This window comes from Oreochromis niloticus, linkage group LG17 (genome assembly GCF_001858045.2).
Source record: "Oreochromis niloticus isolate F11D_XX linkage group LG17, O_niloticus_UMD_NMBU, whole genome shotgun sequence".
Taxonomy (NCBI): domain Eukaryota; kingdom Metazoa; phylum Chordata; class Actinopteri; order Cichliformes; family Cichlidae; genus Oreochromis; species Oreochromis niloticus.
Window position 1 is genome coordinate 15,710,949 of NC_031981.2, and position 27,414 is coordinate 15,738,362.

The following is a 27,414-nucleotide window of genomic DNA, read 5'->3' on the forward strand; positions in this document are numbered from 1 at the left end:
AATTTGACTATTTAAATATAGCAAGAACACATAAAAAATGGAAATAGTTTTTTGCACTATACCGACAGTCACATATGAATTAATCCCAGTGTTTGATGACCAGCGAGCACAACAACTTACTGGAAACTTTGTGAAGTAGAGTTTCTTGAACAGATCTTGATTCTGCCATAAAGACAATGCCGCCCCAGGTGGTAAAGGCAATCTTAAAGAAGAAGTACAAAATTAATTCAGATAATTGTATGAAAAAGTCTGATTCATGACCGTTTCTATATAGCAACACAGATAATCAAAATCTGATCAATATATTCTATTAAGCTGCTTTTAAATTGTTATTGATGAAAAAAGGGTTTTTTTGCCTGTAGTTTTGGGTTCATGTCCCTAAATCATGGTGGATGCCGTCACCATGCATGATTAAAATGTGTAAGGAGGCTAAAAAGAAACCTGCAGCCACTTTGTTTATTTAATCTGTTCATGTTTTTGGCAATTTTCTAGTAAAAACCACGGTGGCTAAGAGCTGTAACACATCACACATTTCACAGACTCTCCCTCCTGCCTGTAAGCTTACTCTGTAAATATTCACACAACTTTATGAAGCTGTTTGAGTCCAGGCTGGCACAGACTTTCTGGATACGACAAGCAAGTACAATAGCACAGCTGTTCCTGTCTGAGTGTAGCTCTGCCTGTCATTATCTCAGGATGCACTGTGACATGGAGTCCTTGGAAATCCCCCTTGGCACTGAGTCAATACCAGCAATTACAAAGAACAAGGGAGTGAAGTGATAACAGATAGGTAGAAGACTGGAAGATAAGCCTGTAAAGAGAGTCATAGCTTCCTGATGAAGTCCACTTAACACAGGTAACTCTTTCATGAAGACGCGCATGTACACCCCCGCCTCCCAACTCCAGCAATAGCAGTGAGTGCTATTTATAGTCACATGCTTGTTTTTAAAAAGTGAATAATTACCCTTAATGATTAAAAGATTCAAAGTCCACATTTCACCTGTGTACAAAGAGCTTATATATAATATTTTGAATGTCTGTGTCCAAGTGAGAGGCCCAGAAGAAAGAAAGGTGAAGCGATAACTAAGCCACTCACGCTGCTGTGAACATATGCACCTGGCTTACCTCACCACAATATTTCCCAGGCTTCTTGGCTTCACCTCCTGCATGTTATCATCGATCACTGTGACTAGAGGAAAGGGAAAAGAGCGCATTTCAAATTCAGTGGTGGTTCTATCCCCCCGCTGGCAAACTGGAAGTGCAAAAAGCTTAAACGTAAGACAGGGAATTACAATCAGAAGGCACACTTTTACCCTGATATCCCTCACGCTGTAATCGTGGGGGTAACACACTGAATACAAAGAGGTCATTTCTTACCATTGTAACCTGGAACCGGTTTGCCAGCTTGGCCTGCAGGTGGCGTGAGTGAGTTTCCCAGACCGATACAACTGGAAGTAATAGCTGAGCCAGTTTCTAACAGGATACAAAGAAACACAAGGATTTGTGAAAAATTTATATGGGCAGGAGTGTGTGTGTGGGGGGGGGCGCACAAAGTTTTAGCCAAACCACAAGAGTTCTGGATATGTGGTGTAATGTAACCGTTTTACTGTCCTGTATGAAAACCCTTTCATGGGGCACTGATCAAAAGAGTCTGCGTGGCGTTGTGTTGCCTCTGTGAGCAGCGTTAACCTACATTGAACTAAACTATGACAGCTCCTATGGGCTCTCCCCGACTCCACCACACAACTATGCTCCATTAACGGCAAAGACTTGCCTGGCAGGCCTGTTAGCCCACCCACCGAAGGAATAACAGAATCAATCCAGCTCAGTGGGGAAGATTACATCAGAAATCACACAGCAGCAGGCAAGCCCAGCATCTGTGAAGAAACAGTCCTCCTTTTTAAGTCGGTGGGTGAACATCAGTCTCCCGGCATACATACGAGAACAAAGTCTGCCTTCGTGTCTTCATTCTCACTGGCAAAGAATTTGCTTAAGCTCAGCTCGTGTTTCAGTTAAAATGCACACAACAGGTAACAGACAACACAATTATTTCTATCATTTTCATCCGTCCATGTAAATGTTTTTATTACTTTATCTCTGTTTGCACAAAGGGCAAGAATAATCTTACAGAAGTTAAAGGGACTTATTATATTTTCTCTTTTTTCCCCAGTCATACCAGGCACACACACACACACACACACACACACACACACACACTTTTGGAAGATGTTCTACACAGTTTTTTCATACACTTCCACCTGCAAACCTGTTTGTGAGGGGGGCAGCCAATCAGAACAAAGTTTGCTCGTGCTATAGTCACACAAGGGAAAATAGTGGCTGGAGACTGCAGCGTGACCATTTGCGAACAGGACAGTAAATGGCCTGTATTTATATAGCGCATTACTAGTCCCTAAGGACCCCAAAGCGCTTTACACATCCAGTCATCCACCCATTCACACACTGGTGATGGCAAGCTACGTTGTAGCCACAGCCACCCTGGGGCGCACTGACCGGGCCCTCTGACCACCACCAGTAGGCAACGGGTGAAGTGTCTTGCTCAAGGACACAACGACCGAGACTGTCCAAGCCGGGGCTCGAACCTTCCGATTACAAGGCGAACTCCCAACTTTTGAGCCACGATCGCGATCGCCCCCATAGTAATTTAACCCCAAAATTACATCAGCACTCGGAAATCTTGCACAATACTTCCATTTGAGTCAAGTCCAATTTTTCAATGAAGCAGACTGCAGATGAGTTGTACTCATCAATACCGACTGCCCAGACTGATTGTAATGTGTTGGGAGTCTGCCAGCATTTATAAATAAGATGGAGATTATTTGCAAACCCTCCCTAATTTCGAACCGCAACCCGTGCAGTCAACACGCTATTGAAAGTGATTGCCCAGGAGCTTTTGGGTGCTGCATGCTCACCATCTCGGTGACCAATCACCAGCCAACCAACAATTTTTCCTAGCTACAAGGAGGTTGGCTTTCTACAGTGACTGAGCAGCTAAAAGGAAAGGACCTCAAACTGCTTCGTCTGACAGTGGATGGAGCTGCGGACTGTACCAAAGCCCAAAAATTAGGATTACTTTAAACAGTTAATCAAGCAAAGCTACTCTAGTAGAGCCCAAGAATATAAAATGTGGTCTTAGGGTATATTAGGTCCTATTTAAACTTGGCATTTTAGTGCCAACCAGAGCCTGGGCTTATTGGACTACTTTACAAATAAGGGGTTGCTAAAATGCCTCATATTTCACATGACGAATATGCAAATGAATGCACAAGCTGCTTCACAAGGTAACGAGCCTACTCTATAGGAAGTGCACGTGGTATAAATATGATGCTTGTATCATACATATTTGATGGTCGTTAACATGCAAATGAATGCAGACAGGTACTCTAAAACCAAATCAGATCATGTCTTGAGCGGGGGAGGAGGGTAGAGCTGGTGGCAGAAATGTGTCGTCTTCTGAGGGAGCAAAAGGAAAATGGCAAAATATTCAAATCTGCAGGCCCGCTATGCAAATGACAAAATCAGACACACCCCCTCATTAAAGCCAGAGGGAAAACTATAGCAACAGAGGACTTCGCATGGGTTACACACCTGTGTGAATGAACATGAAAGACTGGGCGGGAGCGGGAACCTCTTCGCCAAAATGACTTTACATCCAGAGGTAATGGTGCCCCGTGGTGTTTTCTTGTAAACAAGCAAAGTTCTGTTTACATTCAGCGCATCTCATCAAAATACACAGTGTGACTCTATGACATGTGAAAAACAAGATTGAGCATGCAAAAGCTGCATTTATGTTCATGTTTACATGACACAAGTCACGTAACCTTGGCTGGGGTCCTGCAGCAAGTCTTACATTACAGTCAGCTGTTCATCATTAGAATAATGTGAATCATCTCACAAGAAGTTCAGAGAGACAAAGGTAAAATCTTGGCATGCACATCCCCAAAGATCTCAATTGGTCTGCCAACACCAGCTCCCCTCTAAAGACAATACAATGCCTGCATTTCCTACAGAGACTGAGAGCCACCAATCCTTACCAGTGCATCTTTACCAGATCACTGCAAGGTCTGGGTAAGCAAGGTCAGCAGAAAAGAAAACCTTACATGTGGTTTTACAAGTGTCCACAAACCCCATCAACTCCAAACACAGGCTGTTGACCCTAATTGCTTCAGACGGAAGCTCCTGCAGCTCATCTTAATCTACAACAAAAGAGACGGACTCAGAAAAATCAGAACTACTGGTCAAAATGTCCACATGGTAGCTTCAAGCTGAAACATCAATACATCAGAGTTTGTGACTCTGTGAATCCCTAATCCCGTTTTTTGACATCATAATGTAGCTCTAGAAGATCTTGGGGAATGTTGAAACATGACACGCTGGCATGGATCAGGACAAAAGTAGCTCTGCATCTTTCTGAGATGTGGTTTAGAATTTGATCTAGTATATAATAAAAGTTCCCTCTGCTACTAATCAAAACAGGTGCAGGCAGACAGAGCCGCTTCCAACATCCAGCACAGCAGGTTTCAAAGGGAGGAGGCTGCAGTTGGTTGAGGGAGGGAGATTAAGTTAGCAAATTATGATGGAGCAAAGGAGGGGGAGGGTGTCGGGGGATGTTTGGCAGAACACATAACTCAACCCCTGTGGCCTCTGAACTGGCAACCTCGCTCATCAGTGACAAGTTAGCCACTCTCTGCAGGGTTCAAAACCCATCGCTGACAGCGGGTAACAGCACTCACTGCCAATGATTTAAAAAAAAAAAAAAAAAAAAAAAAAAGTATTACACCTTACAGGGGGGAACTCAGGTTGACCCACCTGGCAACTGATTTTAATGTGTTAGCATTTATAAATCAGATTGCAGTTATTTGAACCCAAAATGTCTGATAGTGATTGCTGTCACCATTCGGAGACAACAACGGCGTAATAGAGAACAGCTACAGCAGTGTGATGAGACATCCCCTTTTGATTTCTCTTCAGTTCTACCAACCGTTACACCTTGCACTGCAAAATAAACGCACATTTAATCGGACTAAGAGATAAGAGTATGCACCATTTGGTGTTTCAAGATCAGTGCTGATACTCTTCTAATGCTCTAACGTTTGATGTCATTTAGTAAATGTGTGAAAAACAGAAGTTAATCCCTCTTTTTCTGTGCAAAATTTTAAATTAATTGAATAGAAATGCAGAATTATTACAAAGTTAGATGATAAAAACAGCTAATCACATGCAATCAGAATGGATTCCAATAATATTCTTCCATTCACTTTGAATATTAAACCAGTACTGGCAATCAGCCAATATCAGTATATCAGTCTGACCCAGAAGGATGCAGTTAGGGTCATTTACAAGCTCTACTGGACTGCACGTCGATTAGGGCTCAACACAGCTACTGAACCATGTCAGCTTGAGTGGAGTGTTTAAACCAGGCTGTTTACAGCAGGAGCCAGAGCTCGCTGGCGGCGATTCAGGCACAGCCAGTAAATTCAAAACTCAAATGAAAAGAGACATTATAATTGGACCTCAGCATTAAACAAGCCATACAGGAAATCAGAAGTGGCTGTGCCGCTTTCAGCCGTGAAATCAAAGATTTATAAAGCAAAGATTTCTCAATAATTACTTGCACCACTAAAACACAGGTTCTTGTATTTCCACGTAAGACAAGAAGAGAAATTTTCCAAGAGCTGATTCAGAGCTTTACTAAAATCTCCTAGGTTTTCTTCATCCTTCAGATCTCAGTGGTCTGCTGTCTAACCAACATGGTACAATGAGATATAAGCTACAAAACCCCTTCTGAAGCCTTGACTGGAGCACTTTGACTTACAAAAGCTTGATATATTTTGAGGATACTGCATGCTATTCCAGAACAACGTAACCACACGCTAAACTGTGTTCAGGTTGAACACGAAGCAAAGTTTCACCTAACATTACTCACACTCATTTTTCAACCCATTAATATCTAATGCAGTAGGAAAGGAAGGAAGGATACTTCCTTTCAAAGTACAAAAGCTGGAATCAAGTAAGTGTTTTGGATGTACTTATGTACTTACAATGTATTTTTTATGACTACCCTGATAAAATCATCTAGGTCGAATTGCTAGAGCACCAACTTCTTCACACTTTGTGCTCCTCTCTGTGAAGCTGGGAAGGAGGATGTGTACTCACTATTGTGAATGAAATTGGGCCGATTGTATCTTTGCTTTGCAGTAGAGACTGTATGTAATTAAAACTTTGCAGCTTTGGTCTGCAGACAACATAAGGCAAAAGTTGTAATTCCATGCTTTATCATCTATTTGACTCCAAATACACCATAATGTACAAAATGAACAACGTGTTCTATTTAACGGCTGAAACTAGCAACTGAAACTGCAAAACTCATTTCAAATGTGTTTACTGAGGTGTTACATGAGCCTTAGTGTGCCTGCACTAATATCCAGTTATGTTTTTTCTTTTTTTCCTGCCATCCTTATTAACCTGCTCCCTGCATGCGTATAAACCCAGAGAAACATGAAGGCTCTCTCTTAAGTTTCCAGGCACGTCCACATTAGTTTGACTTTTCAGAATCAGAAGTTGCATCTACTCTTATGTACAATCTGCAGGGTTAAAAGCGCAGGCAGATGTGTCTGTGTGACAGAAACAAAGTGAAATTATAAATGTTCAAATTATAAATGTTTCAAATAACCCACCACCAGTGCAAAAGGACAGCGCACAAGGGGGGTGAGGAAGAGTGCAGACAGGGTGGAGTGGGTGGAGACAAGTGTCAGGGGGGGGGATTTGTGACGGTGGGTGTGGAAGGATAGTAGAGAGACCTGCGATGTACAGTTTGAGACAGTGGCACTGACAGAAAGACAGGAGGCGGAGCTGAAGATGTTAAAGTTTTCATTGAGACAGACTGGACAAGATTTGAAATGAGTATATCAGCGGGACGGCTCAGGGTGAGCGGTCCGGAGACACAGTTAGAGGAGAGGCAGGGCTGAGATGCTTTGGACTTGTGCAGAGAAAGGATGTTGAAGATGGAGCTGCCAGGCAGGATGGTAAGTGGAATGGTTCTTATATCATGCTTTTCTACTCTAACTCAGCACTCAAAGCATGTTGAGCACATTTTCTTAACTACAAGCTTCATTCAGCCAATCACAGACACATTCTATACCTAAACACTTTGTTTAACATTCACACTTCAATGGATGCATCGGGGGAAACTCTGGGCATTATGTATGGGTAGTATGTTGTCCAGGGATAATTCGGCATGCAGACTAGTGTTGCTGGGAAGCGAACCACCGACTTTCCTACTTCCTGAGTGCCAGGAAAAGAGGAAGTTCATGGATGCAGTGAAGGACTGCATTCAGAGGGCTAGTGTGACAGAAGAGGATGCTAAGTATAGGGCAAGATGGAAGCAGATGATCTGCTATGGTGAACACACGAACAAAGAAGAAGAAGAGCAACACAGCATCAGTAGGTTTCTGTAAGTTTTGGGAGATAAAATACTTTCCTGAGAACTTTTTTTGTGGAGAAACACCGAGGTCTTTCAAAGGTTTTCAGTCCCCAGGGAAAGTTCCTGAGGTGTGGAAACACAACACAGCAAAAGATATCCACTTATACCTCTATACCTTGTGGCTCACCCAAACAAAAATGATTAAAACATCTATCCTGCTTACCTAAAAAATATTTTTGACAGCCTGACATTTTCACAGCATGCATCAAATTTGAGGCGTTTTATTGAATACTTCAGGAGACAGCCATTACCCCAAAAACTTGACTGCATCCACACACACACACACACACACACACACACAAAACTTCAAAAGGGTCAGCATTTCATCCCGTAAGGTAACATGTCCAAAATGTTTGGCTCAAGACATCTTTATTGAGCTGAAACTGACAAAATACTTCCACTGCTACTATTCTAGTCACATTGTGCGGGGGAGTTTAAATATGCTGCATTCGAAAGGTAGACATGGGCTGAGGCTGAGTGAACGCTAGAAGAAGTTAAAACATCTGGGGGCTGGAGCTGAGCACACGCACACATACATACTGATACTGCTGGGCTGTCTATGTGCTTGTCTGACACAGCTTGGCATCGGTCTATCTCAGCTCCCACCTCAGTCTTTTCCTTTTCACTATCCCTCTGTACACAAACAAATCAATCTTCCTTCGACCTGGTGGAGATGAGCTCCGCCAGTGAGAGAGGCATTTTGAGTGTGATGAATGGGCCGAGGGAGGGGGAGGGATGCTGGAGGACACGTTGGTAGAGCGGAATAGGCGATTTGGTGGCGCCATTTCAGCTGAGAAGGTGCAATCGAAGTGCCGAGCTCATTACCAGCAGCTTGGAGAGAAACTGCTGTTCAGGAAAAACAAAGATGATCCTGCACTCCGTTTCGTCTCTGTAACTACTCGAGTGGCACATTTCTTTGCAAAAACAAAAGAAATAACACCCTTCTCCGTGCCTCTACTGTGTCTTTAGGGCTTACATGGAAAACAGGCAACAACGACTTCAGTGAAACAAAAGGATGGATGGCAGTGTCTGCTCTGATGTTACAATATGAAACCTGAAAACCCAGGGGAGACCAAAACACTCGTAACTCAAGTGCAATCTTGTTGCATTAATGAAAATAGATGAAATGCTGATTTAATAAAACTAAAATAAAACTACATGGGAGCTGAGTATACCTCCGAGGGGGCAACTGTTGGCAGGAAAACCGCTCAAAAAAGTCTCCCTATACACCAGCTGCTCAGCAGCAAATGACAGCACAGGCAAAGGTGAGTAAATATAGTGGGGCATGTAGCTGCTAAAGTACAAACAGACAGATGTGAACACACTTCTTTAAGGAAAATAAATGCAAAACAAAAAAACACACTAGTTTAAAATTTGTCCGCTCTCTTTGTAATTGTTCTCACTATTTTTACTTCAGTGAAAGCATTAAAAAAATGAAAACAGTTTCCAGATCACCAAAACTGAAAGTGTGGAAGTGTCTTAAACCTGCATATTTTTAATGACCAGCAGGGGGCGCCAGCACAGGGCTACAATCACTACTATTGGAAAATGGCGATCAGCTTCCTCACTCTCTGGACTCAGTTAACACTTTCCTGAGTGTTATACAGGCTTTTCATTTCAGGTTATATTGAATAAAACATTAAGCTACCTTTAATTACTCTTTATTGTAATTATGTTCATTATAAGCGTCAGAAAGGTACATTATCTCAAGGTATTCTGGTTGACTAGTAGCTTGTCAATGACAAGTCGACAACCAGGAAGGAGCAGCAGCAGATGGCTGCTCCTCCCTCGGCCTGGTTCCACCATAGGTTTCTTCCTGTTAAAAGGAAGTTCTTCCATCCCACTGTCGCCAAGAGCTTGCTCAAAAGGAGCATTTTGATTGCTGGGTTATTGTAGGGTCTATACCTTACAATATAAGGCATCTTTAGGCAACTGTTGTTGTGATTTGGCACTATGTAAATAAAACTGAATTGAATTTGTTCTGCTCTAGAGTCCATCCAGAAGAGGACAGACTCACTGGAGAGGCAGCTGATTATTATTACTCGGTTATTAATTCATTACAAACTACTTTTCAAAAAATATATATATTTATAGAGAAAAACCTTATGAATGGCATCAAATCTTTTGAAACTCATGTTCCAACAGCACCCGGCATAAATAGAACCTCAATCTCAAGAAAACACAGCACACTGAAGGAGAAGGAGATTTACAGAACTTTGCTTGGGTCTCCAACAATTTGAGGTGCAGAGTTAATAAGAAAGCGAATAGTAATCTTCAAATAAACTGTGACAACCATTATTAGTCATTATTATTCTCTTTCAATGCCCTAAAAGTTCCCAAAAGGATTATATAAATCAGGTAAAAAGCTTGCATATTTGCTGATATACTGTGATGGTAAAATCGAGTTTGAGGGAAGCCACTTAACTGCACTTGTGACTTAAGATGCACCTGCTGCCTGATGCCAATTAACCTTCTTCCTTATTAATGCTAAACTTAGATACTGGCGCAAGTAAACAATAAAACGGTGAAAAGTAAGCAAGTAACAGTCAGTTCCTTCATTTTCAGACATTTCTGAAAGGTATGTAAGGAGATTAAATCTTACTTACAGCCCTACAGTAGCGGCTGTAACACATAAATAAGCACTGCATGAGTCATGTGCAGTAAACAGCAATCCTGAGAGACAAAGCTCAGAGGGTGCTTTCTGTACGTCAACACATATGCACAGTCGTATTTGAAGTTGTCCTGTTCCTGTGTTGTTGCTGAGATAACTTAGTTGAGAGCTTAAAAAAAGGAGACCCAAGGTCAATGTAAAAGAGGCTGATGTGTAGGAGGGTGAGAACAGAGAGAAAGAAAATAGATTGCAAGCTCCTTTGCAAGACAATGAAATACGCCCTTTTTCTCCACATCGTTTTTCTTCATAATAAATGTTTCAGCTCTTCCTACACCAAGTCAAGAATCTATCTACCTTGTAAAAAACGGTTGTGAAAGAGAAACACCATGAAATTTTTAAATAGGAAATCATGAATAATGCTTTTGAGGGAGACTACAGAGATGCACGCGCTGATACAAAATGTGTGCAGTTGTAAAAGATGTGGCGGCAGTTGCTCTCAGAATCTGGTCCCAAGAATGAGTGTAAAACAAGTCTTGCTACAAAGTGGTGGGATTAGTTCTGCTGTGCTGGACAGTGCAGACTTTACTGGTCAGACACACCATCACTGGCAGCTGAAGAGTAAAGTACAGGCAGTTAGCATAGGCTTTGTTAGCTAAGCCTTTTGGGTTGAACTGAAAGTTGAAATTATTGACGAATGAAGAAAAGTTAAGAAAGGAAGCACAATGCATGAGGAAGAGCATGCTGCAGGAGCTGCAAACGCTTGCTGAGCTGCATACCAAAGACATGCATTAAAACCAGGATGAGAAATTGCAAACAGCATGCACACATATGCACACATCTCATTTACAGCTCTTCAAGGGGCAATTTCATCTCATCAGCTAAAAACACTGCCTCCCTTATCGCTTCTCAGACAGCGCGGCTCGTTCGCTCAGAGCTAAGTTTATGCATACAAATGCGCTACTTAACTTGCTAATGAAAGACCCCCATCTTGTGCCTTAAAAACCTCAGCAGACAATGCAACAATGCCTTGGAATGAATGCCAAGCGAATTCCCGGGTTGGAGAGCTGATGACAGCGGCTTCCGGTAAACAACGAGGTAACACAAACGTGGCACCTCAGCTCTCTGAGATGTAATTACAGGAGCCACGACATCTGTGCTACTGTCTCTGCTGCACTGTAATGAGACCAAGTGAGCGACAGTGGGAAAGGGGGGGGGGAATCTGCTTGTTGTTGAATGACATGAGGTACAAAGCTAAGGCTTTCCATGCTTTTCCCAAAGGAGGGCAAGAGCAGGATGACATGATTCAGGAACAATTTACTGAAAAGAAATGTATTCTGATTTAGGATACAAGAAGACACTGAGGGACTGGCCTATCTGCAAGAGGTATGGGGAGGAATATCAACCATGTGAAGCAAAGGGATGGCTCTGTTTTGCAATTCTAGTTTTCACCAGGCTGGCCAAAATGAAGCATCACAAAGGTAGCTCTTAATGGATTTTACAAGTAAAGCTTATTTTGTCAAATGACCAAAATATATGTTGTGCTTTAAAGAGCAACTGGGAAATATGTTGAAGGAAGAACTTTGGATTGATCCATTAATAAATCCTCAAAGCTTTGAAACTGTGCGTCATGCACGGCCAAAGTGTAGTTTGTGGATGGAAAAAACAAACAAACAAACAAACAAACAAACAAACAAAACACTGTTTAAACTTCATTTTGGACCAAATTTACCAAATGTTCAGATTTTACTGATGTTCGTATACATGCATTTTTACTGTTAATGACCACTGATATTAAAGCTATTACTCTCTTCCTATTAATTAAGACAGAAGATTCAAAGTAACCATCTAAATAATTGTGGTTAATTGGTTCTTGCCATGTCTTAATTTCTCATTTCCCCGCCATATTAACTTGAGCCCATAAGTTAATAATCTCATCATCTGCTTTATTCCAGGATAAACCCCTTCAGATGCACCATCTCATTTACAAGTGGTGCTCAAAACTGACTGATCTGTGGCCATGCAATAACATCTCCCACCAGTGTCATGAGAAGAACTTGCGAGAAATTAATAAGAGCACAGATATTGGTTTAGCCTGGCTAGTAAAACATATTAAAGACAAGCCTTTGCATAATTTATGGAAACTTATGGATCTATGCGGACACCCTATATGTGATTGTTAAACATCTAATTCGAAAACTTTGGGCATAGCTACAGTCAAACGTCCTGCAATTTAAGAAAACACCAGCAAATAGACCATGCAAAAAAACCAAAAAAAGACAAAATCAAAACATAAAACAAATAGAAAAAAGAAGTTGAGGAAAAAAATGATGTAAATAGAAAATGATGATGAACCCTCTGCTTCTTTTGTGCAATCCTTCACCTGCTTTGATTTCTGTTTGCAGTGCTTTTTCTATTTCCATTGTGTTTTATGTGCTTTTTAACCAAAGTTGCAGTGCATTTGCCATCTCAGGGCCGCCGTACATACCTGCCTATCCTCTATGATTTGGAGATTTAGTTACAAAAAAACTTGGAAAAATTTCTATTTCTGGACCATCTTAAAGCAGGAATGCCTACTGTCTTGGAAGCCAAGTATCACCGACTCACTCAATGAATGTCAAATCTACAAAGCAGTGAAGAAAACTTGTTAAAAGAAAAGACAAAAGTAAAAAAAAAAAAAAATGTATTTCTGAATTATTGAATGAGAAAACTGAAACTAAAATATGAATTTCACCTGTGTATGCACATTTTCCTCCAGAGTGCCTGTCAGACAACTTGTGCCATACATTTTTTTTTTGCCATACATTTAACACACCATAAAAAAAATAGTGTCAAGGTTGAATTCTAGCAAAACATTCAACACCCCAAGCTATCATTCTATTATATTCTCATACCATATCAAACCTATTACAGGCTAATGCATGGGTGTCAAACAGAGCCCACTGGTCAGAAGTGGCCAGTCAGGTGCAATGGCTGTCTACAAAAGTGTGAAATTTCAAAGGAGGATGAGGGGTCTTTTTTCTTTTACTGTCTTCTTACTGAAAAACACATTACCGATAGCCTGGCAGTAGCAACATGGTTAACGGAACCGGCATGGTTCAATTCAATTCAATTTCATGGTTGTGTGTTGGTCCTTTGCAGAGCCTGCGCACAGCTTTGCAGACTGTCATCTAGGTGTTTACCGTAGCTAGCGTGTAACAACCAACCAGTCTGTGGACAACTCTTGCTTTTGCTCTTGTTGCTTCAACTGAAGAGAAGACCAGAGTTATAACATGAAAAAGAGCGGAAGTGAAACTGAATGTTTAAAACAATGAAAACTGTCCACTGGGGCCACCGTCCATGTGTCTCATGCTGCTTTTTTCATCCCTGATGCTTTTTAATGTTTTTTTAAATGTCATCTCAGGCTGTTCTGCAAGTGGATCGCTCACTCAATGTGAACTATGAACTACTGAAATGTTCTTAACAGTAAAAGGTTATTATTCAGAGGTTTTACTGGTCCAGCCTACGTGATATTTAACTGAGTTGTATACAGACCATAATACAAACCACTCCAATAATAAAATATCCATGAAGACTCTCAGATATCCGGATTTAAATTAACACAGCAGAGTAAAATATCCCTGTTGAACCATTAGGTAAAGATTCTTTATTAACCTTTGATCCAGCCAAGCACTCTTTCTCTTTTCCAACAGCAAGTGCTGGCGTGCTAAAAGCTTTTTTTTTTTTTTTTTTAATGCGTTTTCAATAACGTTGCCTAAAACTGCCCTTCGCGATCTTTCCGAGAAGAGGAGGATGTTTAGAGTCCACTGCTGTGCCAGCAAAGCATTCGGCAAAAGCCGTGGGGAGACATTTCTCAATTCTACAAATTTATTTGACATGACAGATACTTTGAGGAGGTCCAGTTCACTTTTGAGATAATTTCATTCTGTTTGCAAAAGCATCTGCCGTCTGTCAGACTGAGTCGAAGAAACAAAGACAAACAGAGAGAGAAAGCCAGACAGGGAGACAGGACGATCTAAAAACACCACTACTGTGGGTCCATCAGTCACCACTCACTGGTGAAGCAGCCAAAACCTGCCAACTGGAAACACATATTTGTTGCCAGGCAACACCAGTGACATCAGCAACCTCCATCATCAACTCCCTCCACCCTCACCAATGGCACTTGGGTCTTAAAATAGCGCTTAGATTATTATCAGGCTTCAAAATGGCAGACATTTGCTCATATGAACATAAGGAGAAGTGAGCTGGGGTTGCCAGCCACGTCAGATGACCTAAACTATGCAAACTATGATATGCATTAGGTGGGTGGGGGTGAGTAAGGGGTGTTCATTCTTTTTCCAATATCTGTATGCATGTGAAAGCAGCATAAAAACAACCTAAATAAAGGGCAGGTGTTAAAAAAAAAAAAAAGAGCAGCGTGGTGCCATGTCTGGTTGAAACAGGATGAGTCAGCGCATGACAGAGGGAGGCTGGAAAATAATTGAGTCCACTGCAAATGATTCAGAAAACTAATCTCATCTGCACTAGTAAGTACTCCAGAGAGAAAAGTAATCACAAGGTCAAATTAGTCAAACTCGAGCTCGTTAGCACAATTAGATATTCGCAGCAAAGAACATTTAAATTTAGTGTTGCATGCAAGTCCTGAGAAAATGTCTGAGATCAAGTCCTGCTTGTAATAGTTTTTAAATCCAGAGGCTGCAGACGTGTCTTAAACATGCTACATCCAGCATTTTTAAAGCATCGTCTGCTTCCAAGGAGCCAGACTTTCTTGTAAAGTGGTCTTGAGCAACAACTCTCCAGGCTTTCTGAAGGGCTTTCAAAGCTTTTCACTGGCTGCTTTTTTACTCGTTTTCAGTCCAGTCCTTGTACCTGACCATTTCACAGGAAGGTTCTTTTGTAAAGCCACTTAGCACTAACCCATGTATCATTCAAGCATCAAAAAGACACCCAACTAAAGGTATAAACCACTGTTGTGTCTACACATAACAAACAACTTAGCAAAGAACTAATTTTAAATTGTATCTTTAGACCTTCGTTGCTAGCAGCCTATCGCAAAATTGATGTTTTCAATTCTTTAGTTGAAACTATGAAAAAATGTCAAAGGTAACACAGTCTGACAAGTATAAAATAGTGTTTTTGTGCCAATAAGGTAATTCCCACACACATATTGGTTGAAAGACTTGGTATTTCTCAACATGGTGTGTAGTGTGTCCATAAAAAAACTGAGATTAGGTAAGTAGATTAGGTAAGTGGAGGACAAAGAATGTTGCAGTTTTTCAAGACACTGAGAAATTTAGTTCAGCTTTTGGCACAGCCCTCCACAACAGTCACAGTTTCTAATGTGGCCACCTTGGAAAAAGTATGATCCACTTTATTACCCTGAAAAGTATTACCCTCTCCACACAGAAAGGCCCCAGGTGGTTTTGACCAATGGCTTTGAACCCAGAACCTTAGATTTTGACCTTTTTCTAAGGTTCTAAGGTTCATTGGATAAAGGACTTTGTGCCGATGACCATGTTGTCCCCTTACTCCAGAGACTGCCATTTTATGAGTGGAACTCCCCTAAACCCCAACTGGTCGCGGCAGATGACCGCTCCGCCCTGAGGCTGGTTGTGAGGGAGGTTTCTTCCTGTTAAAAGGGAGTTTTTCCTTTCCTATGGGCTCAAAATGTGGTCATAAATATTTTGTACTTGTAAATCAGTTTTGTACTTGTAAATCAGGATTTGTATGTGTAAAAAGAATTTGTGCGTGCGTAAAAAAGATTTGAATGTGTAAAAAAGATTTGTGTGTGTGTAAAAAAGATTTGTATGTGTAAAAAGAATTTGTGCGTGCGTAAAAAAGATTTGTATGTGTAAAAAGAATTTGTGCGTGCGTAAAAAAGATTTGTATGTGTAAAAAAGATTTGTGTGTGGACTTAGCCAAAAACTCCCCTGCAAGTTACAAGTACGAATTTTGACCCTATTTTTCTTCCTGTCATCTGATTGGTCAATGTCATGTCAATCACAAATGTAACAATCCAATCAGAGAACAGATGGGTTTGGCTGTCGGAGGGGCACTTTTTTGAACTGCAGGTCCTTGAAGGGTAATACAGTTTGAAGCTGGAGGATCTCTATATAAATATCCGATAGCAGCTAGGTCCGCAGCTGTTGAAAGGATAAAGTTGTGGTATGTCAGTGGTTAGAAATACCATTATTACTTTAGGATTAGTTTAACACAAAGTCAGGGCTGACCCGGGACCATTGCTGTGAGTCACAGTGCGCAGCATAAAGGTCCTTTCACATCTGACGCAGGATGTGCTGCTAATGCTAACTGCTAACTAAAAGCAAAGGATCCAGAATTTGTTGCGCTGGCTGCTGAGCTCTGTGGGTTTCTGCAGCAGCTCTACCTGTCCTAGATGCACCTGCTCCTTGTCGTTTCTATCTCTGACTTTATGTCCTCTACAACAGTTTCTGTTTTTTTTGCTAGTTCTTCAAATGTTCAATAAAAACATGTATGCTAATTCATAACGAAGAAAGCTTTGTAATGAAGACTGTCATTTCCAAAACACTGCCCCCCCCCCGCGGTCCGCAGCGCTGTTGAAAAGGCTGTGGAAGTCCCTGTATAAAGCACGTAGACCTGTGACACAAAAATCACCAAACTCGGACGACCACAGACTGTTTTCCTTCGTGGTGATGAAGGAAAACGCTGGGTTGGCATGTAAAAGGGCATTTATTCCCTTCAAAGACCTGCAGTTCAAAAAAAGCGCCCCTCCGACAGCCAAACCCATCTGTTCTCTGATTGGATTGTTACATTTGTGATTGACATGACATTGACCAATCAGATGACAGGAAGAAAAATAGGGTCAAAATTCGTACTTGTAACTTGCAGGGGAGTTTTTGGCTAAGTCCACACACAAATCTTTTTTACACATACAAATCTTTTTTACGCACGCACAAATTCTTTTTACACATACAAATCTTTTTTACGCACGCACAAATTCTTTTTACACATACAAATCGTTTTTACACACACACAAATCTTTTTTACACATACAAATCTTTTTTACGCACGCACAAATTCTTTTTACACATACAAATCCTGATTTACAAGTACAAAACTGATTTACAAGTACAAAATATTTATGACCACATTTTGAGCCCATACTTTCCACTGTTGCCAAAGCACTTGCTCATATGATTGCTGGGGTTTTCTCTGTTTTCTAGCTCTCACTCAAGGCATCTTGAGGCAACTGTTGTTGTGATTTGCTGCTATATAAATAAAACTGAAACTGAATTGAAACTTTATCATAGTTAATCAACGTTTCTACTCTTAGCTTTGTGTGATGTCAGCGAGGAATGTCCCTAATATGGACAACTCAGACAAACAGCTCTTGATATAAATACAGAAGGACCACCCATCTGCTTTTCAACTTTTTGTGAGAGTACACAATCAGAAGAAGAAGGGGGGAAAACAAAACAAAACACAAAGCTAAAACTGCAGGGCTAAGGCCCAAGGCCCAGTACAAGATTTTTTTTTTTTAAATTGAGCCATGACTGACATCAAAAAAAAAGAAAAGAAAAAAAAGAAGATTATTTTTAGATGTGAATCACACAAAGCCGCTGTAGTAGAGCCCATGCAGCTCTTTGGGCTCTGCAAAGAGCTAATTTCAGCCAGAGCACAAGTAAGTCCGTGTTCCATGGTCGAGGATTAGATGAATGGAGAATATTCTGAATGGTTCACAGTTCACTAATGGATTAGAATAATTAAAATGTGGAGCTGGAAATGATAAGTTTCGGGTTATTATGCAGAGAATCTTTGACCTGTAATCTCTCTGTGGTATGTCATGTTACCCCCATCACTATGACACCATCAATTTTTCCTCCAAATTTGCCAGGGCCTTCTGTAGATCTTGAGAGATCTCTGCTTTCATAACAGACTGATGCTGGCTCTTTTGTGTGACTGATTACCAATCAGCAGTGGCACATCTTTGGCTGAAAGGCAGGGAGAATCCTCCAGAGACAGATGTGAGAATGAACCGAACCCTGAGCCGTTTTTAATCTTTTCAGTGGCGTGCGGCTGCCACTGCTGATGAACCGCTGAACTGTCAAAGATACTGTCAAAGAAGAAATGAATTGGATGATGCATCTTTTAACAGGAGCTGGAAAACACATATTCTGTTTGATAAATAAAGAATGCTACAGTGATCATACAGCAGCTTTACACTGAGGAGCTTCAGAATAAGACAGCCCCCATCCTGGGAAGGGTTTCAAATGTATGTTATCAGCAAAAAGACACTGTGACAAATATTTAATTTCATTTAACGTTGATTAAGGCTTCTCAGTTAAATGCTCGTTTCTTAGCTGGCAATGACAAAAATATTGAATTTCATTTACTTTAAATCCAGGTTATGTTGCTCATAAGCCTAAATTCGTCCATATTATTCTACTAAACTTTGTCTGCTATTCTCTTCTACTACTCGTCTCATCATTGCTCAGGGTACCAGTTTTCTCCTCATCGATTACAGCTTTCAACTGCTGAATATTACACTCCAGGATTAGAGGCTTGCAGCTGGGAAGATTTATGAGCAACAAGCACTGACGATTGATTTTGTTCAACTCTATCTGTTTTTCTGGTAACTACAAAAAGAGCACCATGCAAGTAGAGGGACAGATACATCAATATTTATAGATGAAAGCCAAATGTGTGAAAAAGGACCCCCCACCCAAAAAAGCAAAGACTGTCACCCATTTATTTTAAAGTTGAAAGCCAAAAAAGCAAACAGATTTCGCTCTTTAGGTGTTTTGACTGAAATGAGTTTCTCAAGGAGTCTGTGTCTTCTTTCTGCGATGCATATTTTGGCGTAAATGAGCCTTAAATACTAAACTGCTTTCCAATGACCAAGTTTCTTCTCTTCTGCTGAAGAAGAAGAAGGAGAGTTGTCAAGGTGCTGGCATTGCTAAAAGTTTGTTGATCGATGACCTGTGTTCACAGAGACAGTGCATTATGACACTCCCAGATAGTTCACTCACAAACTTATGCTGGAGGACACCATACACACTATTTTTTTTAACTGGCAGGTATGACCATCATTTGCTTCTTACTTACACTTGAGAGTTCTGTGCCAACAGAAGTAAACAGTAAGACAGATAAAATGAACCTGTTCACAAATCCATATCCATTATTACAGAATCAAACAGCTACAAGCTAATCAAGGCTCATTTGAGCAAGACAATTAAAAGGGGCCAAGTATGCTTTTCCTAATTTTTCTGTCATATATGCACTGTCATGTGAAAAGCTAAGGAAACCCTTTCCAGTTCTCCTAAAAATTATGAGAACAAGTAGAAACCAGGGGCTGCTGATCAAAAACACAAGACTGACTGATCATCAGCAAACGTGACCAACTCCATAAGCGGCCCTGTTGGCAGTTTGTTCGATTGGAGCATTCAGGTCTGTGTTAACACAATTCAAAATTAGAAAAAGACTTAAAAAATGTCTCTGTGTGTGATTTTTGGAACAAGGTCCTTTGGGCAGACAAGGCCAAAGTCCAGATGTCTGGCCTTGATGCACAGCATCACATTTGGAGGAAACCAAACACAGCATATCAGCATAGGCACATCATAGCAACACTCAAGTGCTGTGCTGGAGGCGTGATGATTTGGGATTGTTTTACAGCCACAGCACTTGGGCACCTTGAGTCATTGAGTCGACTCTGAACTCCTCTGCATAAGACTGAATCTAATGTGAGGCCATCTGTCCCACAGCTAAAGCATGGTAGAAACTAGGTCATGCAACAAGACAATGTTCCCAAGCAGATCAGCAAATCTGTAACAGAATGTCTGAAAATAAAAAAAGGGTGTTGCAATAGCCCAGTCAAAGTCCAGACCTGAACCTGACTGAAATGCTGTGGCAGGACCTTAAGAGAGATGTGCATAAATGATTACCGGCCAAACTCAATGAACTCAATCAACATTGGGTCGAAGAACGACAAACATACACGTATATTATATTATATGTATATAGATTATGTTATATATGTTGTATCGGGCTGTGTAATATCCAAGTGTGTTAATATAATTGTTGGTTTTAATTTCTTAAGAGCAACTGTTGTTCAAATAAAAACAGAAAAAAGGTGTTCAGCTCAGACAGATAAAAAAAAAAAAATCAACTGCAACCTCAAGACAAAATGACAAACTATGATGATTTAATGCATATGTATGTGATGGCAGTGTCACTTTAACCCACACCCTTGTAGTCAAACAGTCCCTGGCACACAAAGAGAAAGAGGGTGAGACAGGGAGTGACCCACTCTACCGTGAAAAAGTGGAGAACACATTTGGATTGCAGTGCTGGCCACCAGCTGCCAGTTATTGAGTTTAGCAGGGGGTGAAGAATCCAATGGGATTTACACATCTAGACAGAAATCAAGAGGGCGCCAGAGGTTTTTCTCCAAACCCAATAAATCACCTGGCTCGGATAGCCACGGAGCGTGACAGGATTTTGTTTTGGTGCGTGCATGTGTGTGTGAGGGAGAGAAAAGGAAGTGGGATTTAAACTTGACTGATACAAACACCCTTATGTTCAAGTGGAATGCAATGCTGCCTCTCAAGCACTAAGGCTACAGAGAGGAAGATGGAAATCAACAGCTCTGCACAACACATATTTGATGGCGAGTGTTTGTTTTGGTTCAACACTCTGCACTGCCAGTCAGAGATGGACCTACAGGTGGAGAGCAATAGGTTTTAATATACAAATAAAAGGGAAAGCAGCTACATAAGATGACAGCAGAATGCTCGTGAGCATCATACTTGTGTTTGGCAGTAGATTACTGCTACTTCTTCTTTACCCTTCAACTCCCACACTGGCGATATGAACAATAAATGCTCGTGCAAAGCCTTACGCAACAAAAATGTGAGTCTATGAGTGTTTAAACTAAGAACAGAAATACCACAGAGAAGGAATCCAGTGCCGACACAGCCCTTGTGCTAATCAATAACCAACAATATATGAAACTGTTGCCCAGTTCTGGGATCGGAAGGTCACCACCCAAGAGAGTACCCATCATTAAACCCAGTCCAGACTGAATGCAGGCTGCCTCCCCAAATCAAGCACGCTCTCTGTACTGAGACAAAAAATACAGGCATATTTGAATGCTCCTCTGCCTAACAAAAGCAAAGGTGCCCCTAAAGGTTATCTTAAATTGCAGACAAAGTGGTCAATCACGGTGGTAAGCAAAATTTACAGGGTGAGGTTTGAATACTGGCAAGCAATGCACTGTTTGTATATATAATGTTTTTAATAATGTAAATATATCTTTATGTAATGCACACAGCTTCACAATAGTTCTAAATTATTAAACACACATACTGTGGATTCCCAGCCAAGGCTTTCATTACTTAAATCCTAAAGTTGTTTTTGCCTTTAGGCAAGATGTTGTTCTACTCTTTATTCACCAGTTACCCATAGCCAGCACAGGCTGAATTACCTGGAAAGTTTGTTGTGAGGAGAGGTGTGTAAAGTCTCAAAATACTTCTGGCAAGACACGACTGGTTTTTGGAAAGGAACAGCTACTCTGGGGGTGTTCAAAAAGTTTTAAAATGTGGGCATAAAAAAATTCAACAATATGGACTCAATCTACCATTTGTGGAATCTATTGAGATCTTGGGCACAGTGGCAGTAGTTTAAGCAGACGTGCACAGACCTCCCAGTCAAAAGACACTGGCTCCAACCAGCCAGGAGACATTCTGCGGCTCCTCCTGGTTGGACATGGCTGAAACACCTCACTTAGGAAGCATCATATACAGGTGCCCACATCATGAATCAATGTGACTAACTGCACCTCTCATTCCATCACTATGGGTTAGCCCATGAACCCTTATGATTTTTTGGTCACTACCCAAATCTACACAGACCAGAGTTCTGCCTTTAGGCTCAGCTCTCTCTTCATCATAATAGACCACTACTAAATCCATATCACTGTAATTATGGAAACAAAAACAACAGCAAAAGCCCTGATATCTTAAACTTTTAATGTGCCCCCCATTAGGAAACCCCAAGAACTAATGTGCCTTTTCCAAGTCCCAAAAACATGCTGAGTAGTTGGAGAAACTCCCATGACCTCAGTTTAATAGCTCACATTTCTATAACACAAAATGTAAAGCTCTTCAAATTTCAATTCAGGCTGGACAACACAATCAACCAAGCGGGCTAATCTGTACTTAGATTGGAGTGCCCTGCATGTACCAACACTGAAGGTCAATGGTTTTCCCAACGGTTCAGCCACAGTATTGATTCCATATTTAACACAGGGATGTCATCTTCTCCAACATCGATCCCCCATCCGCGCTGACAGGATATTAAAAAACAAAGCGGCATAATAATAATTGTGTTCTGTCACTGTGGCTGACGATATTTATCATAGTTCATTAGTTCAAGAGAACTAAAGCAATGAAACGATGGGTGTGATGGAGGACATGACATTAGCATGCTGCGTGGATTCAAGCCTCCCACTCAAAAAGCTAATAAGGTCTTTCTCATTCAAGAATCAATACAAAAGAAACAGTGCAGTGAGAGCTAGAACCCAAGACTGCAATTACATATCTTACTCCCCTGAATAACAACAGTCATGGTGTGCCACAGGTTAACTGGAAGATGAAGAAAGGAAGCCTGTGCTCTCTTTCAAAAACCACAAACTCCACAGACAGACCCAGGTGAAAGGCCCTTTGCACCAGGGCTGACTAACCACAAATTCCTACATTCATGTTTAAATGAAAAATCAATATGATCAGTTAAGTCTTGTTTTATGTATATGTATTATTATAAAGTGTGCACCAACAAACAGAAAGACTCAGCATTAAGCTGTCTAACTCAAAGCATGCTTCAGCTAAAAAGCAATTTGAATTTACACCCCTGAACAGATGGACAACATCCCCCTGATTGTTTTCCTTCCTCTTTATCTCTTCATTAAACACCCAGATCAGTCCTCACATCTCAGGATCCCAGATGGGTATGGTGACCACAACGCATCCCAACAAGTTAAATGTGAGACAAACAGTATTTGTAGAACAAAGTAGGATGTATTACAACGCTGGGAGGTAGTCAAATATATTATATTTGAGTTTAGCTTTTCTAACTTTCTCTCTCAGTAAGTAAAACATTTAATAAAAGGAAGCTGGCATTTGTTCTTATTGTCCCGTTTTCTCTGATATTTCACTGTTATTTCAGCTGCTGTTCTGCCTGGTAACAGTGTAACAGTTTCAGTAGCTCAGAAAAGTAAGCCTATTTGAACAATTTTTAGCCAAGTTTGACATGCATATACTGTGTCACTTCACACAACATTTTCTCATGCGTGAATAACCAATCATATTCAACAAAATCTGTAACTTTAACTTGCGACTTTTTGTCAACTTGTGGCTTTCACTGGGCATAGCACTGAACAGACTTACCACTGTTTGACTAGAATAAATAGACTTCCCTTCAAATGCAATGGTAAAGACCAGACTTTAGGAAAAGTGCACGCCCTCCAGGGCCACTCAAAATGTGGAACATTGTCTTAAGATGTGGGGACTGCTGTGCAGTCTCATTTAAAGAGGGATATCTGGGCACCCTACATATCAGTGCAAAGTAAAATAAGTTATAAGGACACACCAGCCAAGCTTCTTGTGTCAGTGCTGCTTGGGAATTTGACCACTTGAGAAAAGAAAATCTTATAGTCCCATCAGAATGACAACTATTATAGCAAGTAATGAACTCAGCCTTGGTAAATACATATGATAAAATGGCCACAACTGTCATATGTTATCTGATTCACTTTGAATATGTTAAAAATACACTAATAAATGCAACAATGACATTTTTTGACTGCTCTCTTAACCCTCCAAGCCATTTATCTGACTATCATGTCTATAAATCCCTTTGCTATATATGATGCCATATCACTAGAGTGATGATGGGTTCCCAGAAAAGCTTGAATTTCAAGCTTAAAGTGCTACAGTTCCCCCATCAGAGAGGGTCTAATCCCCCAAACTGTGATACTAACCGTACAAAGGATTAATCACAGAGGAAAGTGTGATAAAAATGTGCTAAATTATGTCAGCAGGCATTTTGGGGAATAGTGATTTTCTGGAGTATCCCTTCGCTCAAGGTCAAGTTAATGTCAAGGCGCTAATAAAATATAGGAAAACTCACATTTATAGTCATCTCAAGCAGATAAGGTTAAAGAATGGCTGATTCTTAAAGATCAAATTAAATTACACCATCTCATGGAGTTCATGCTAATAAAGAACTTCAAGCCTTTGAAATCCTTTCCATATCGAAAGGACTTTATCCCTAAATTTTAAGAAAAAAGTGCTTCTTAGCTTCATATAATGGCATAATTAAAACTGCAGTTCACTCAGAGCATATGGTAAAAGATAAATGTTTTAACAATTTTGACTTTAACCACAAAAAGCTGGAAAAAAAACAAACAGTGGCATTAAGTCTATGAAGTTTACTTTTGGATGCCAGCCTGGCCGTCCTGAGATGATACAGGACCAAGAAATAAAAGGGTTGCTGCACAGCTCAGTGATGTTTAAGAATGAGACGGCTATTTGAGTTTTCCAGTTTCTGTTCAACATGAAACCTTGACCCTAAAAGGAATGCATGGAACAAGATTATTTAGCAAGAAGCTTCCCCAGTTCAGTTTGTAACCAGTCTATCATGAAGATAAAAATATCCTTCCCCAATTCAAATCTCTTGCTTTCTTTTGCTTCCGTCTTTAGAAAGTAAAATTCTTCCTACCAGTTTGCCACCAGTGATCCAGAACAGGAACTCCAAAGTTCCCTTTTGCCCATTGCAGGGTCTCCACATCACATCGCTCTCCTGCCACGAATAATGACCTCAACCTGCGGGGACACAGAACACATCTGTCAATCACCTTAAGGAAGCAAGGCACATTCACTCCCTCAGAGGAACAGTCAGAATAAATCAAAATCGATGTTCAATGCCCAAACCATAGATGTCTCAAGACTTTAAAGTTGGACTACTACATGTACAGCAGTGGTGAGTGTGTTAGACATTTACAGACTCATTATGGGCCTGAATACTATAGTAATTTGGGGCTTTTAATGATTTCTTCAGTGTTCTTTTTCCATGGTGGAATAATTGTACAGCAAATATCTTTAATTTAAAAAAAAAAAAAAGAATTGTTTGCAAAAGTTTGAATTCATTTTGGAGTTTTTCTAATACCCACAAGTCCTAACTTGACAAAGCCAAGGCCTATTAATTTCTCATTAGTGATCATGACTGACTACTGGTTTCTCTTTTCCAGCCTACACACAAATTCTAGCTCCCAGTTATGGAGTACGCTTCACTGATTTGGTCATTTATGTGCATTTCAATGTGTTATTAAAATTAAAAAGTCGCCCGCTAGTATGTAATTTACTCCTTTATTGCCAACGGTACTGCAAAGGCAAAACACCGGGTTAAATCAACCGTGAGAACCCAAATTATAAACTATGACTGACTATGTCTCTCGGTACTCCAGAATTTGACTTTGACTGCACTTTTCTTAAAAGCAAGATGGGCAACATGCTTTTGGAATGAGTGGGCAAAAAAAAATCCATTATAAACTTTCAGCCTAGTGTAAATCGAAGGTTCTGAGAGAGACTCTTGCACCTCATCTGAAGCAGTTTTACAGGCTTCAGCACAGTCAAGCTCTTTGGCAAATCACACATCTTTTCAGACTAGATTCGATGAGCTGTATGTAAGGATAGAGTGTGAAGGAGGTAAACACAAACAATGGATTAAGCAAAGGTTCTCTGAAGTGGTTTGACTGGCACAAAAAGTCAAAAGTCAGAAATGACTGGCTTTTAGAAAATTAAAATGACAAGTCCTCATCTGGTGACAAAAACGAGAAAGGAGAGGAAAAGCTGCAGAAAGAGGGCTTACCACTTTCAAGGTATGTTCATTTTTTGGGGTTTTTTGCCTTTTAGAGCAGCTTTAAATTAAGTACGAGGCTTTTGATCCACAGCAGTTTGGTCTTCAAGCGAAGACCAAATGACAAAGTATAAATGGCAAACACCAACCCTAACTCCTAGAGTAGATATCCAAAATTATTTGTTCAAAATACAGCATTTACACTGGGGATTGGTGGAGGTGTCCTCCTGTATCTGAAAGACATTATAGCTAATGTCCTCTTGTAACAGTTAACACAATGCTTTTGTTAAACTCCCTGAATAAAAGCTGTAACTCTAAATTTCAATCATACCTCATTTGATTTAAAATGTAATGGGAGGGTATCCAGAGGCAAAATTACCCCCCAAAAAGTGCCCCAATCCCAAAAACATATTTACCTAATTGTAAAACAGAAAATCAGGGCAAGCTTAATTGGTCTCGTTTAAGCGAATAGTTCTTGCCCCTTTGCTGACTAAACCATCTACATATTCTTTTTCAACAGTTTCCCTTCTTTACAGGACAGAGGAGGTGAAAGCTTGTTTATCTTGAGCATCTTCTCAAATCCCAAAGTTATTAGCCTCATGCTTTAAATGTCAAGGCCGTCAACAGTGAATTCCACTTTTTCCTTCCCCTGAAACTCTCAAGCCTACCTACAATCTTTCTGAGTTTCCCTTTTCCCCACCAAACCACATGCCCTCAATATGACCTTACAGACAGCAGCGATGAGCCCCTTAATCATGAAGTACCTAAAAAAAAAAAAAACCCAACAAACTCCTTCAAGTGCCTCTGAATCTGTCAAATCCAACCTGCCCTTAGTCCCTTCTTGTTCATCTTCAGAATTCTGCTCCTTTTTTTGGATAACTGATACTCCCCGAGTTCATGCCCTGCTAGTGAACCGAAACACTACAGTTTCTATCTTCAGTCTCTCTTATTTCTCTCCTGTTATCCACTCCTTCTGATGGCTCCTCATATTTATCTTCAAAGCGTTGCTACCTGGTCGCTAGAAGCTTTTGGAGACAACCCACCAACCCTAGGCTACATTTTAGGCACAGATGCTTAGGCACAGCAGTCATTGAAGAGGTAGTGTAGTGATGACTACACTACCTCTTCAATGACTGCTGACTTTTTGTATTTATTACCACCTGTAATAGAGCATCTTTTTGATTAACACTTCTTTTCTCTGTATTATTGTGCGGTCTTTAACTTACAATATAAAGTTTGTTAATGTTGTTTTGATTTGGAGCTGCATAAATAAAGCTGAACTGAACTCTGGCATTGATGTGCACTTTTACACTGATATGTATGAAATCAGATCATGTTGTCAGGAGCATTACACTAACTTTGACTGCTTATGTGTGTGCCAAAAGAGCACTTTAAAGCAGCTATAACTGTA

At 40.5% G+C, this 27,414-nt stretch overlaps 1 protein-coding gene across 2 annotated transcripts in view; it reads right to left on the reverse strand.

Annotated features, from left to right (window-relative positions):
• The window catches only part of acss3 (acyl-CoA synthetase short chain family member 3), a 49,723-nt gene that overhangs the window by 4,055 nt on the left and 18,254 nt on the right, over positions 1-27,414 (reverse strand). For both annotated transcript variants that reach the window (XM_003452023.5, XM_005456639.4), the window contains exons 9-12: positions 24,867-24,970; positions 1,378-1,473; positions 1,126-1,189; positions 121-202 (exon numbers count right to left, since the gene is read on the reverse strand). In XM_003452023.5, the coding sequence (XP_003452071.1) occupies positions 121-202; positions 1,126-1,189; positions 1,378-1,473; positions 24,867-24,970 (346 nt within the window). The remainder of the gene's footprint in view (positions 1-120; positions 203-1,125; positions 1,190-1,377; positions 1,474-24,866; positions 24,971-27,414) is intronic.